This window comes from Ovis canadensis, chromosome 3 (genome assembly GCF_042477335.2).
Source record: "Ovis canadensis isolate MfBH-ARS-UI-01 breed Bighorn chromosome 3, ARS-UI_OviCan_v2, whole genome shotgun sequence".
Taxonomy (NCBI): Eukaryota; Metazoa; Chordata; class Mammalia; order Artiodactyla; family Bovidae; genus Ovis; species Ovis canadensis.
The window spans coordinates 46946049-46959569 of NC_091247.1; the positions used below are offsets into that span (position 1 = coordinate 46946049).

The 13521-nt window shown below is 37.1% G+C and overlaps 1 protein-coding gene across 4 annotated transcripts in view; it reads left to right on the forward strand.

Moving 5' to 3' along the window:
• Window positions 1-13521, forward strand: part of USP34 (ubiquitin specific peptidase 34) — a 230772-nt gene that overhangs the window by 215983 nt on the left and 1268 nt on the right. For 3 of the 4 annotated variants that reach the window (XM_069580354.1, XM_069580355.1, XM_069580357.1), the window contains 7 exons: window positions 501-605; window positions 722-846; window positions 1860-1983; window positions 9486-9565; window positions 11997-12137; window positions 12245-12388; window positions 13294-13453. In XM_069580354.1, the coding sequence (XP_069436455.1) occupies window positions 501-605; window positions 722-846; window positions 1860-1983; window positions 9486-9565; window positions 11997-12137; window positions 12245-12388; window positions 13294-13453 (879 nt within the window). The remainder of the gene's footprint in view (window positions 1-500; window positions 606-721; window positions 847-1859; window positions 1984-9485; window positions 9566-11996; window positions 12138-12244; window positions 12389-13293; window positions 13454-13521) is intronic. The other variant, XM_069580356.1, reaches the window with a different exon arrangement.

Consider the following 13521-nt stretch of genomic DNA (forward strand, 5'->3'; position numbering starts at 1 on the left):
AGTCATCTTTAGAGACTGTAGCTATTTGTTTACAGTTTCTTAAAACGGTAGATATATATGAGCAGTTAATCATGGCAGGTCACCTGATGTTCTGTAGAATTACTGGCCTGTACTGCTCCATCAAGAAGAGAGGGTTACTTCAAAGCTGATTAAGGATTTGCAGATCCAAAGAATTTCAAACCTTGCTTTGGTTAATTTTATGAAGAGACATAATCAGTGTGCATTAAATATGTCCTCCATTGTACTTGTCCCTGGTGCTTCTCTTAAGTTTTAAACTTTGGTTTCTTAATGGTGCCCTGTTGTGGTTAATAACTCTGTGGATCTATTTTTCGTTAAGCATCAGACAGTTTGTCCGGGGGCTGAGATTTCAGACAGTCTGAGACTCATTAAAACTTGTTAGCTGCCACACTACCATCAATTACCCCAGTAGGACTAGTGCATTTGAAGATAGCAGATCCGCCCTCCAGTTTTTAATGCCCACATTGTGTTTTTATTTTCAGATGTCCTCAAGGAACTTGTGCTTTTGAGTCCCCATGACTTTCTTCATACTCTGGTTCCATTTCTACAGCACAACCATTGTACTTATCATCACAGTAATATACCAAGTATGTATTCATCTAGCACAGTACTTGAACATGGTTGGCATTTAATCTTTCTGCACACTGAAACATGGAGATTTATTTTTTCCATTTATTCTTATTGTACACTTTTAATGTCTTAGTGTCTCTTGGACCTTATTTCCCTTGTCGAGAAAATATCAAGCTAATAGGAGGGAAAAGCAATATTCGGCCTCCGCGCCCTGAACTCAATATGTGCCTCTTGCCCACAATGGTGGAAACCAGTAAGGTATGTTGGGATGCCAGGAAAACCATGTTTCTCTAGTACACAGTAATTTAGAACTTCCCCTCTGGCCATTATGAGTTATATTAGACTTAAATGATCATTTTCTGGATCCTAAGGAGATTAGACTCATTTGGACTTTTTCCTGCTCTGAAATGTTGGTTGAATATTTGCAAAATCAATAATAAGCACAAGTAGTAAGTTTTTTTTGCCCCTAAAAAAATATCCTAACAGAAAATCTCATTAGTATTGGTCACTAGGCTAAATTATAAATGGGTCACATATCTAAATTTGAAAGATCAAGTTAGGTACTGACTACTGTTTATATTTCGCCATATAATCAATGACTCCTTTTACTGCCCTTTAATTATAATTCTTTGACCTAAGCCCAGTTATCACTGATTGATGGATTTATCATTTGTAGCCTGATTCTGGTTCTCTAATACTTATTCTAAAATAGTACTAATTCTAAATTATAGAGAGAAGGAACATAGACACAGGATAATTTATCTTAGTTCTAAGACTTTTCTAAACAGTTTTTTCATTAATTTATCTTTCCTCACCCACTTTATTTACATTCTCTCTTGCCCACTATCTTTGGATCTTAAATGCATTTAAGAAGTTTGTATTAAATAAAAAATTTAAAATAGTTAATACAGTAGAAACCATTTCAGAAATAATCTGAAATTTATTCCAAAAATCAAATTTAATTCACTCTTCTTGATGATATGTCTGTAGAACTCAAGTGTCACATTTTAAAATCCTACAGTAGTTTTACTTTATTAAAGTATATAGAAATAAGGGGTAATTTTAATTGATAACATTTGCACACTGAAAATAAACTTGTGACAATTAAGATCTTAATAACATTAATAGAAACTTGGAATTTAAAACTAGGTTCTTATAGAATTTAAATATTTAATCAGCTTTTTAGTTAAATTTATTACATTTGCACAAAATATGCTCTTTAATTTATTATACAATTTAAGTGCAACCATTTTATCATCTTTAACCTTCAGGGCAAAGATGACGTTTATGATCGTATGCTGCTAGACTACTTCTTTTCTTATCATCAATTCATCCATCTATTATGCCGAGTTGCAATCAACTGTGAAAAATTTACTGAAACATTAGTTAAGCTGAGTAAGTATAAAAGATGAGCAGTAAATTCCACTGAATTATTTTAAGCCCCTAGCCATTTAGGAAGGGGAGGAAAAAAATGAGCCAATCCTTTTTTTCTTTTTTAAAGTGAATGTTGAAAAATATTAATATTCTTGGGAACATTTTTATTTTTATTAAGAAAACACCAACTTACTGGTTTCCATTGAATAGTTCTGCCCAGAGTTTCAGCTGGCTTATAAAGGAGTGTGGAATAGGCTCATCACTTTTGTACATAGAAGCCCAAGTCCTCCTCCATCTGCCCAGCAGAATTTAAAAACCAAAAACTGCTCTGTTTAGGGAGGCAGGCTTAGAGAGATGGACTTCCCCAGCCCTGATCTAGAGGATAAGATAAGATCAATAGTGCCAGCTGTGCTTTGGAGCTGGAAACACCAAGAGCAAGCTAAGTGGACTTGCCAGGGTGAAGCAGAGGTGCATATATGAGTAAATTAGGAGGTAAGTCTCATAAAATAGAGGGATGAGTGAGAAGGGAAATTTGAAAAGGAAGATATGAGAAATAGAAAAAAAATCAGTGAATTATAAAAGGGGGAAAACCTTGAATTATTTTTATGTAATATTGTCTCTCTGAGGATGCAGCTGAGAGCTCTTAGAAGACTGCTCCCTTTGGGTGACTTTTTCTAGCTGATAAGTCTTTAGAAGAAGTGTAGCCCTCCGGGTGTCCCCTGTCTCAAGATCTCCAGAGTTCTCAGGCTCTATGTGTCGTATGAGTCTGTAACCTTTAGGGATGACCCAGGATCCTCTCCATTGTACCATAGCTTTTGTGTCAAGAGAATGGGAGGTGAAATACTCATGGAACCACCATCCAGGTCAAGAAGTAGAATATTACTGCACCCTGGAAGTTATGCAATGTGCTCCTTCTCAGTCACAACCCCCTCCTTCCTTTGGAAAAGGTTTTGATCCGTTATAGACAGGGCCGAATCCAAGAAGGCAGTGGTAACAACTGTCAGGGATAATTTCTCTTCAGAAAAACCAGCTTTTTGGTAAGTGATTAGAATGTCTTCAGATTTGAAAGGGTGTTCCTTCCATCTGCTACCATTAGCTAGTGTTTTATATATGTGGCTGAAGAACGGGGAGTGGGTAGATGAGGATATGTTCATATCGGCCATTCCATGATTATATAATTGAGTTGTGGCACTTGGCTGTAAAAAGCTGAAATCTAGCAGTGGCAACGACCAAGTGTAGGGAAATACCCAGGAGTTCTAATAAGACAGTCTTGCTCCCAGATAAGGAGGAAGAACTTCACAAAGAGGTTAACTTCAAGGAGAGTTCTTAGTAATTATGTCCATGTGATTTATACCAAAAGTTAAGTGAGGAGCTGTCTTATCTACTTGAAATAATGAATGTTTTCACCCTGTGAGACTGTCTTCCTCACTAACACAAATAGATAGTTCTGGGAAATTAAACATAGGAGAGGGAGGAAAAGAAAGGAGACATACCTAGCCATCCCATTAGCTGACTCAATTTTCATCATATTTTATGCTCCTCATCACTTACACTCAGGAGGCACATTTATGCTGGCTCACAGTGTTTAGTTCTCTACATAGGACTGTTGTTCAGAATTTTCTAGCAGGATGGAAATACTCTCCAACTGTATCACCAACCATAGTATGATAGCCACTGACCATGTAGTGTTCAGAACTTGAAATGTAATTAAGGAACTGAATTTTTTTATTTTAACCAAATTAATTTTAAATAGCAGATGTGACTTGTGGCTACTGTATTGCATAGGACAGCTCTAGTTATATATAAACTGAAACCTTTAACAAATTGAGCAGGAAAAGAAATTTTTCATGGTTATATCTTAAGAAAATTGGACATTATTTTGGATATGAAGTAAAACAAAGAACTAAAAGCATTGTTTTCCTTATGCTTCTTACAAATGGAGAGATTATGTCCCAGTCTTCTAGCTGAAATAACTATTTCCAGGGAGAGGCAACGAGGAGAGAGCTTGAGAAAGCAAAGCCCACATTAACAACTGGGATGGGAAGCAGAGAGTTGATAAGGAGTTTTAATTGTATAGTTTCTTCAAGAAACTATATTTGGCAACAAGAGGGGAGGGTTGAAGTGCTGTTGAAGTGAGGACAGTCAGGCATGGGGATGGAAGAGACAGAAAGTTGGGAGAGAATCCAGGGAATATGAACAAGGCTGCTGATTGCCAAGTGGAATAGTACTAGTGTGTCTGAGACTGCAGTGTTTTAATATGTAAAAATTTTATTATTGTTATTTTTTTACATAAAAACAGCAAGTATGGGTTTATTTTCTCCTCTTTCTTACTTACATAGGCTTCCCTGGTGGCTCAGAGGGAGGGTCAAGAATCTGCCTGCAATGCGGGAGACCTGGGTTCTATCCCTGAGTCAGGAAGATCCTCTGGAGAAGGGCATGGCAACCCACTCCAGTATTCTTGCCTGGAGAATCCCCATGGACAGAGGAGCCTGGCAGGCTACAAGTCTGTGGGGTCGCAAAGGGTCAGACACAACTGAGCGATGAAGCACAGCAGCACCTATGTAAATATCCTCCATATCCTCAGAAGGCCAACTGTGGATTGAAATTTCCACTGTAATCATTATATTATCATTTTATATAAGGGTCTTCAAGTATCAGGGGCTCCTGGAACCAGTCCCCCATTAATACCCAAGGAATGACTAAACTAATGATTAAAACCATACAGTGCAGCTATGGAAACACATGGATGGAACAGCAGAAAAATAGCCCCAAAACAAACATAAGGATACACAAGGATTTGGTAGATAATAAAGATGACATACCAGATTAGTTGAAAATGGGTAGTATTGAGATATTGGGTAGCTTTCTGGGAGAGGAGAGGCAAGATTTTAATACCATCTTTGCTTCTTAGACCAAAATACATCCTAGGAGGATTAAGTATTTAATTGTGAAAAATAAAATCCTAGAAATATTAAATAAAAAACATAGGATCATATAAATACCATCTTGAGATTTGAAGGACCATGTAAGCATGACACAGAACCCAGAAACAATAAGTAAGAAATTGAAATTTTTTATTATGTGAAAATTAAAAATACTGCATATTGAAAATGCGATGAATTGAATTAAAATACATACAGCTAATGAGTGAAATATTTGCCTTCTTATCAGATAAATGGCTAGGAGTACCAGTATACAAAGAGTTTTTAGGATTCAGTAAAATGGTAAAGAACATTAAAGTAAACAGTTATTTCTATTCGCATCCTCCCAACTATGAGGTAAAGTTTGGATGATACTACAGTTTGGGCAAAGAGGAGATCTATTAATGGGGTTGGTTTGGAGAGGAAGTTTAGATTGTTCATGCCCTTTGCCCCAGCAATACCAGATCTGGGGATCCACCCTAAATCTACTCATTAAATATATAGTAACATACATAGGATGTTTATTTTAACTTGGTTTGTATTGGGTAAAACTGGGAAAAAAAAATGTCTGTCAATAGAAGCTTAGTTAAGTTCATTTGTATAATACAGTCTTTAAAATAAAATGATAGGAAATAACTTTGGATCACATGAAAAAGCAAATTGGAAAATACAGAATATGACCACATTCTTATGAACAAGGGGGAAGATCAGTACATGTTAAAGTAAAAAAGAAAGTATATTCTTAACTAAGGATAAAATGATGGGACACTTTTATTTTCTAGGTTAAATACAAATTATTTGTAATGATCATGCATTGATCTTACATTTGAGGAAAATTTTTTTCCAAAGCAGAAAATTGGTAATGCAAACCCTAATCATACCAAGTTTTTTAGGTACCTTAGTAGTGCACATGAAGATTAATAAGATATCAAATAAAATTAACAAATCCCTAGATTTCATAATTTTCATTTTTAGACACAAAGCAAAAATCACCTTGACATTAGTTTTTGAAAGCTTTCTTAATACTTTAATAAGTGAAAGGTGGTTTAAAATATTTTTTGCAAGTAACATGATATACCTAGAAAATCCATAATCTTCAAAGTTTCTAGAATTAATATAGTTGATGTAAGTGATTAAAATTCAATATGAAAGCACAACTGTTGATCATCTTTCAGCTTTTTTGATATCAAGGTGATACTGATTGGAGAAACAGCTCGTTTACATCCACCTATATGAGGTCATATAGAATCATTACATTTAATAGACATATGTATAATTTAGGGGTTGGTTACCAGTCTGTTAATTTACAAAGAAGAATGAGCACAGCAATCTGAATGTTACATGGTAGGGCCAGCAGATTTTTTCCTGTAACCTGCATGGGAAGCTGAGTAAACAACAATAGCTTGCTTAGTGGGTATGAGGTCAGAAATAAGGGAATTAGAAGAATCAAATGTGATATTCTCAGGCTAAAATGTCTTGATTCAGTCTTACAGTGGAGCATTAGCTGTGGGCTTCCATCCGTTGGCCAGAGCTCCCACTTCCCATGAGTAATGCTTGAATGGGATAAATACTCCTATAGAAAGCTGGACAGAGAATCATAACACAGTTGAGAAAGGAGAAACCCCAACTAGTAAATATATAAAGTATTTCATCCTCACAGCAACCATATGTATTACCATTTTACCTACAAAAGATTTTTCTTTTAAATAACACACCCAACAGCTTCTACAGTATAAGGTGCCACTATTGAGGGAAAAATGTGTTTGGAATAGCCTTTCATTGTTGAACATGGTTCCTTCGTGGGTGGGAACGGGGTGGGGTAAGGACCTTTGTTGAGGATGCCCGAAGTCACAGGACTGAGAAAGACGAGTGATCATACAGGAACCAGTATGTTCTAGGTCTGCCCATCCTGTCTGCTGAGGTAAGGCTTGGAAACGTGCCTGCGAGTGCTGGTCTGCATCTCCTTGCGCTTTGCACCCAGTGAGTGAGATACCCCTATTGGAGGGGGAGTGTGTGGACTAGGATGGCATTGGCCTCCACCTTAAATTAGTAGGGCCTAGATACACCTTATCCTCGGTGCTTTGTGAAAATGCTAGAAACTAAGCCCTGCTTTGAAGGGATGGCCTTCCTTCCAAAGGTGTAGCTCAGTAGGGATTAGGATGTGAAAGAGATGTGAGGTGTCTTTAGCTCACTGTGGGTGGCAGTGTTTTCCAGAATGTAGTGTACAAGATGGCCCAGAGAAAATAATTTTCATGTTAAGAAATAGATCTTACTGTATTACAAAAGTAAATAATTCATACCAAATGCATGATTGTCCTGGATGTTACATTGTCTAGGACAAGGACAACATAGGATTAGCTTCTCTGAGTGAATCTAAAGCACAGTTATCAAGTAAACAGAGAAGATAGTCAGATATAAAAACAGTGATGAAAATTATACATAGATGACTAAAGCTTGGGAAACTGATTATTGAAAAGATGGTGGGCTTTAGACTCAGATAAGTCTGGGATAGATACAGCTGTATAACTCACTTGCTTTGGGGATGAAACAGCAGATTAGTGATTTCTCTGGGCCTCATTTCCTCATTCAAAACAGTGGGGAATATGAGGGAACATAACGCCTCCCAGAGTTGATGAGAAAATTAAATGTGATTATCTGACTTACCTAGCACAATAGATGTTAGTATGTTTATTCCATTCTTCACTTGTAAAATAAACATATTTGAATCAGTATTATTTGAAAACAGTCCTGCATCATAGAAGGCCTCTGTGTTTTTTTGTTGTTGTTGTGGTAGTGCTAGCTTTTTAGTAGTTGTGGAAAATCCGAATAAAGTCTAGAGGATCTTAAATTGTAGTTAAAGCCCGCTTTCACAGAGGGTTTATGTCAGGGCAACCTCTAGTTCAGGGGTTGGCAGACTCTGCGAAGGGGCCAGAAAAAATGGGCTGTGAGCCTATTGCCAACCCCTGCTGTACTTTTATGAGTAATTATAATGCTGAAACATGGGAACATAGGAACTTTATTCTCTGTAGCCATCAGTGTTGATGACATGCCTTTGTTTGCTTCTGTGTATTGTGATGTTATGATTGGTAAATGCCTCCAATGCCAACCAGATTAGGTTAGGAGAAAGGTGAGAGTTTTCTTTGGGTCTTTAAAATGGAATTAATCTTGACAGGAAAATAAAAGGTAGGCTTCCCCACAAAAGGGAGTCTAGGCATCCTTTGATGATTAAACTGAATGACTGATCTGGTTTCTCTAAGATTTTCTCAGACCCGTAGTCTAATACAAAGGTTGGCAAACAGTAACCTGCGTGCTGCCTGTTTTGTACAACCAGTGAGCTGCCTGCAAGCTAAGAAGAGTTTATACAATTTTTAATTTTTTTTTCCTGAGATTCTGAGTATATTGTGATATACATGAAAATTACACGATACTCAAATTTCAGTATGTTAAATAAATAACATTTTATTGAAAGACCAGCCACACCCGTTCATCTAGTGCTGTCAGTGGAGCAGTTGCAACAGTTAAATAGCCTACAAAGACTAAAATACTGGTATTCCCAAACTTTTGAAAGTTTGCTTTATGCCACTTCACTTTTATGAAATACCTACATTAGTACCTCTTTTTGCTAACCAAAAGAAATGCAAAGGGGATTTTTGCTTTTATGGAAAAAGGTAAATTGCTTTTTCACTTTACGTTGTTTCAGCTTATGAAAGGTTCCATAATTGGGGGAAACCTGTAATTACTATTTGGCCCTGTACTGAAAATGTGTGCCAACTTCAGCTGTTTCTCATAATGTTTTTAACTGTAGGAAGATAACTTGTATTATATTTCTCCTCCATGATTTCCCTGGGGGATGGGAGTGTTGGAGGATGGAAAATTTACTTATGACTGACCGTGGCATTACAACTTCTGTGTTTTGAGAGAGGTAGGATAGCAGGGGCTAGGTGAACTAATTTCTTAAGGAAACATTTGATATCTGGAATAGTCAAGAGAAGGAAAAGTTAAAACCTTGGCCGTTTCAAGTTAGATGCTGACATACAGCAGCTAAGTGTGATCCACCCGAAGGGTCCTGGGGACGAGGCTAGGGGCTGTTAGAGAAGAATTTACCTAAATCTACTACAAATGGAGAAACAATATAAAAGAGAGAATGATGTGTTTCGTACTTCTTCACATCCTGTTTGAACTTGTACCCCCGTCCCCACTGCACTCTAGTAATTCCATGTGATATGATCTAATATGCAGAGTGTAACTTAACCCAAGAAAGCTTTGGAACCACTTGCAGTAAATTTTATTGTCCCAGATAAAGTTCTGATTCTCAAAAAACCTGAATTGGTTTAAGTTCTCGAAGGTCCTTCTAGGAATGAGGTATGGGAGATAAATGAAGTCAAAGTATACTGAACTCTAAAAATTATTTCACTGGTTAAAACATTGGAATGAATTCTTCCCCTTTAAATACTTTACGTATTTCTAAAACATAGAAAATATGCATACGACTAGAAATAGAAATACGACTAGAAATAGCCATACTATTGTACCTGCAGAGTTTAATATCTCAGTAGTGTAATTTATAATTATAACCTATTCTGGTTTCTTTTCAAATATTAGGTGTCCTAGTTGCCTATGAAGGTTTGCCACTTCATCTTGCACTGTTCCCCAAACTTTGGACTGAGCTATGCCAGACTCAGGTAAAGAAAATGAGTTTTAGATGACTTGGTGTTTCATCTCATCCAACCAGGTGGTCAGTAATTTTAGGAACACTGGGTTGAAAACTGGCTAGAAATTGGGGATTTTTCAAATCTTGGTAGGTAAGACACTGTTAATAGAAAAAATAACTATTAAGCAATGGATATCTAGTTGCCCTGTGTAATTTTCTTTTTCCATACATTTGTTATCACAAAGGATATTTCAGACAAGCTGTTTCAAGTTGAATTCCCCATTTAAAGGTCAATATAAATGGTTGTGGTGAAAGTCTGAGACAGGGAGCTATTAGGACAAGAAGCCATGTGCCACTTCTTGGTCTCCCTCACCTCTCCTGTTTCTTCTCCCTGCCACCATTCCAAAACCGCTAACAAAACATTTCAGCAGACTCTTCATTACCTCTTGCTTATCTGTTACCTCAGAGCAGTTTTTGGAGTCTGGTGCACTTGTTTTCTTATCAGCAATCTCATTGAGAACAGGAAACACTGTACCCTTCCTATCTTAAGTCTAAGAGCCAACCCCTTAATGTGGGCACCTAAATAATGCTTGTTAAATTGTGGAGGAAGAATGGTGGGGAAAGAGGAAGAAATCAGATTGATTCTAAGGTTTGGCTCATCCTTGGATCAGGCATAAAGGACCCTACTCTTTAGACTCTGAAAAAACTTCCAGTTTCTTGCCTGAGTGCATTGCCTATTTGCAGAGGATGCTGTGAGTTGATTAATTCCTTTGGCATGGACTTTTACCCACATTTAGCACCCAGAATACTTTGAGTCTGGTCCAGCCTCTTGTCCAGGCTGTTGTATGCTGTATGCTCTCCTAATGGATACATGTCACATGGTACTGTAATAGTTGATTCTCTGCCTCCCTGTCCCAAACTGTGAATTTCACAATTATAAAGACTACCTGAGTCATCCGTATCGTAAAGAAATGTCATTTTGTTTTCTATACTAGGAATCTTTGATAGGCTACTCATATGTCATAGTACATAGTAAACACAGAAACATAGTAAACACACAGAAAACAACTTGCTGGTTGACTTCTGAGCTGAGTGGTTTATTCAGTAAATTGGAACAGATACCTGCGCCCACCCCCCCACCCCACCCCACCCGCGCCCCCAACTCTGCCACTTGCTGCTTTTTTCATTCTTCTTGATTTCGGTGGTTGCTTGCTTTGGTTTCTGTGTTCTGCCACTGCCTGTCGCTTCCCTTTTGCTTTATCTGCTGCTGCACTGCACTATTCTCTTGGCTTTTTTCACACAGAATTCATCACCCTCCCCCCCAACTTCCCTTAAAACAAAGTCAAACCACCTCAAGCTTCCAAAGCCCCTAGCAGCCCCATAGAAAAAGCCATCTGTACTGTGCAGGAATCATAGGCAGAGACTATTACTACTGGTAGAGTAAGACAGATTTTCCTGACACCAAGGATCTGAAAACCTGGGTGCCAGTTGTACTTGACTCCTAATTTCTTGGGTTGACTTTAAACAGTTTACTTACAAGTATATGCATGTACAGTATTATCTAAACTTTGTCCTATTTTTAAAAAATAATCTACTTTTTCTTCCATGTAAATGATCTGTTATTAAAACACACATATAAATAATCTAGGGAATATACTTAAAGACATACTACTTGTGTTTAAGAGCCATGACCATTTGAAAACAGGAAAACCAAATTTTAGTACAATTTCTATATTTTGGGACCCACTGATTTCTGTGTGAGACAATTAGGAAAAGAGGTTTGCTGTTTATCATTGCAATATTTATGAAGGTGTGGGGGAGAGGGATTTACCAAACAAATTACTATTGTTATGACATTATGTAGTGCAAGTTTTAACTCATTTTAGGGAATAAAATTCTTAATCTTTTCTCTGTGGGTGGTTTGGTTATCTCTTTTCCCCTGAAAACATCATCCCATTTGTCTTATTTTTACAGTCCTTATTAACTCTTGCTAGATAATAAGGCTGCGTTTCTTTTAAAATGTATTTGTTCAGTTTTGCCTTTCAGACTTTTTACAAGTCTCTTCTTACCACTTACCCATTTAAGTTATTGAGAGTATAGTTGTAACCAAGAGTTGAGTAGATTAAAGTATTGGGCTGGCCAAAAATTTTGTTCTGGTTTTTCTATAACATCTTACACGAAAACCTGAATGAACATTTTGACCAACCCAGTAAAAGTGGCTTTTCTGGGAATTCCCCTGGTGGTCTAGTGGTTAGGACACTGTACTTTCACTGCCGAGGGCCCAGCTTCAATCCCTGATTTGGGAACTAGGATCCCACAAGCCACATGGCATGGCCAAAGAGAAGTGGTTTTTCCAATAGGATGTTAAGTGACTTTGGATGTATATCTATCATAAGCAGTGTATTTAAGACTTGCACTTACTTCAGTGCTCAACCAATCAGTGCTTTTTTCCCCCACTTTAGTCTGCTATGTCAAAAAACTGCATCAAGCTTTTGTGTGAAGATCCTGTTTTTGCAGAATATATAAAATGCATCTTAATGGATGAAAGAACTTTCCTGAACAACAACATTGTCTACACATTCATGACACATTTTCTTCTAAAGGTATGTCACAAATTGGAAAATCAGCTTGTTACTTCCAGTTAGTTAAAGGTTGTGTTTTCATTGTGTTGGTCTTTTGGAGATTTTTTAAAAAAAATCATCTCTTTCAGGTTCAAGGTCAAGTGTTTTCTGAAGCTAACTGTGCCAATTTGATTAGCACCCTTATTACAAACTTGATAAATCAGTATCAGAACCTGCAGTCTGATTTCACCAACAGAGTTGAAATTTCCAAAGCAAGTGCTGCTTTAAATGGGGTAAGAACTATACAAGGCAGTAGTCATGTACTTTCAAACTTTCCTTATTACATCAATTCTAAATCTGGCCTTAGTATATACGTAATTTTAACTTATTCAAACTCTAGAAGTCACATATGATGAAAAACTAACCAAATGAAAATGTGTTCCCTCGGCCTTTTATGTATGTAGCATACTTTGTCACCTTAAGACATGAGCCAATGTCATAAAATGCTAAGCGCAATAAAACCACTAAGAGGAGACATTCCCTTTACTTGCTCAAACTTTTTAAAATGTTACTTGTGATGTTCCTGTTAGTGCCTGTGACTCATAAGGAACTGAAAATCAAGTTAGTAGTCTGCCTATAAAGCCAGTTAAAGCTGGGCAATTGCTTGCTTGTATAGCCTTCCATGAAAGCCATGTTGTAGAAAAATGAAACACCCACCAGCATGTGCAGGCACATGCCCAGCAGCTGCCTCCTAAGTAATAAAATGCTTAGAGGCCAGGGTGGATTATGGCACTACATGAAGACGACCTGTGGTACCTACCAGAAATCAAGTATCTTTGAAAACTGACTCCTATATTAATGAGGCCTAAATTGTTCATGGGTCATTCAGGATTTCCTTTTAAAATTCCTGTATAAGTTTTATTACTGATTTTTTTTTCTCCCATTTTCAGAAAATACTGTTTAAGTCTTCAGTCAAGTGGTATGGTGCAAAGAACAATGGTATTAGTGACTTGGAACAAATGAAATATAAAGACAGTAGTATCATAACACTGGCTTTCTAGATTTAGCATCCTTCTAAAAGTACCAGAGGAACCAGGATGGATTCCTGGAAGAGTAATAAACATGTGCATTTAAACTACTAACAGTTGTGTCAAAATGTTTGCTTCGGAATTTAAAATGTTTGTTTGGATTTTTGTAGGACTTACGGGCACTTGCTTTGCTCCTGTCGGTACATACTCCCAAACAATTAAACCCGGCTCTAATTCCAACTCTGCAAGAGCTTTTAAGCAAATGCAGGACTTGTCTGCAGCAGAGAAACTCACTCCAAGAGCAAGAAGCCAAAGAAAGAAAAACTAAAGGTTAGCTTTGCAGACTAATAAAATATTGACTTTAGGGCAAATACACTCTCCACTACTCATTTTATAGT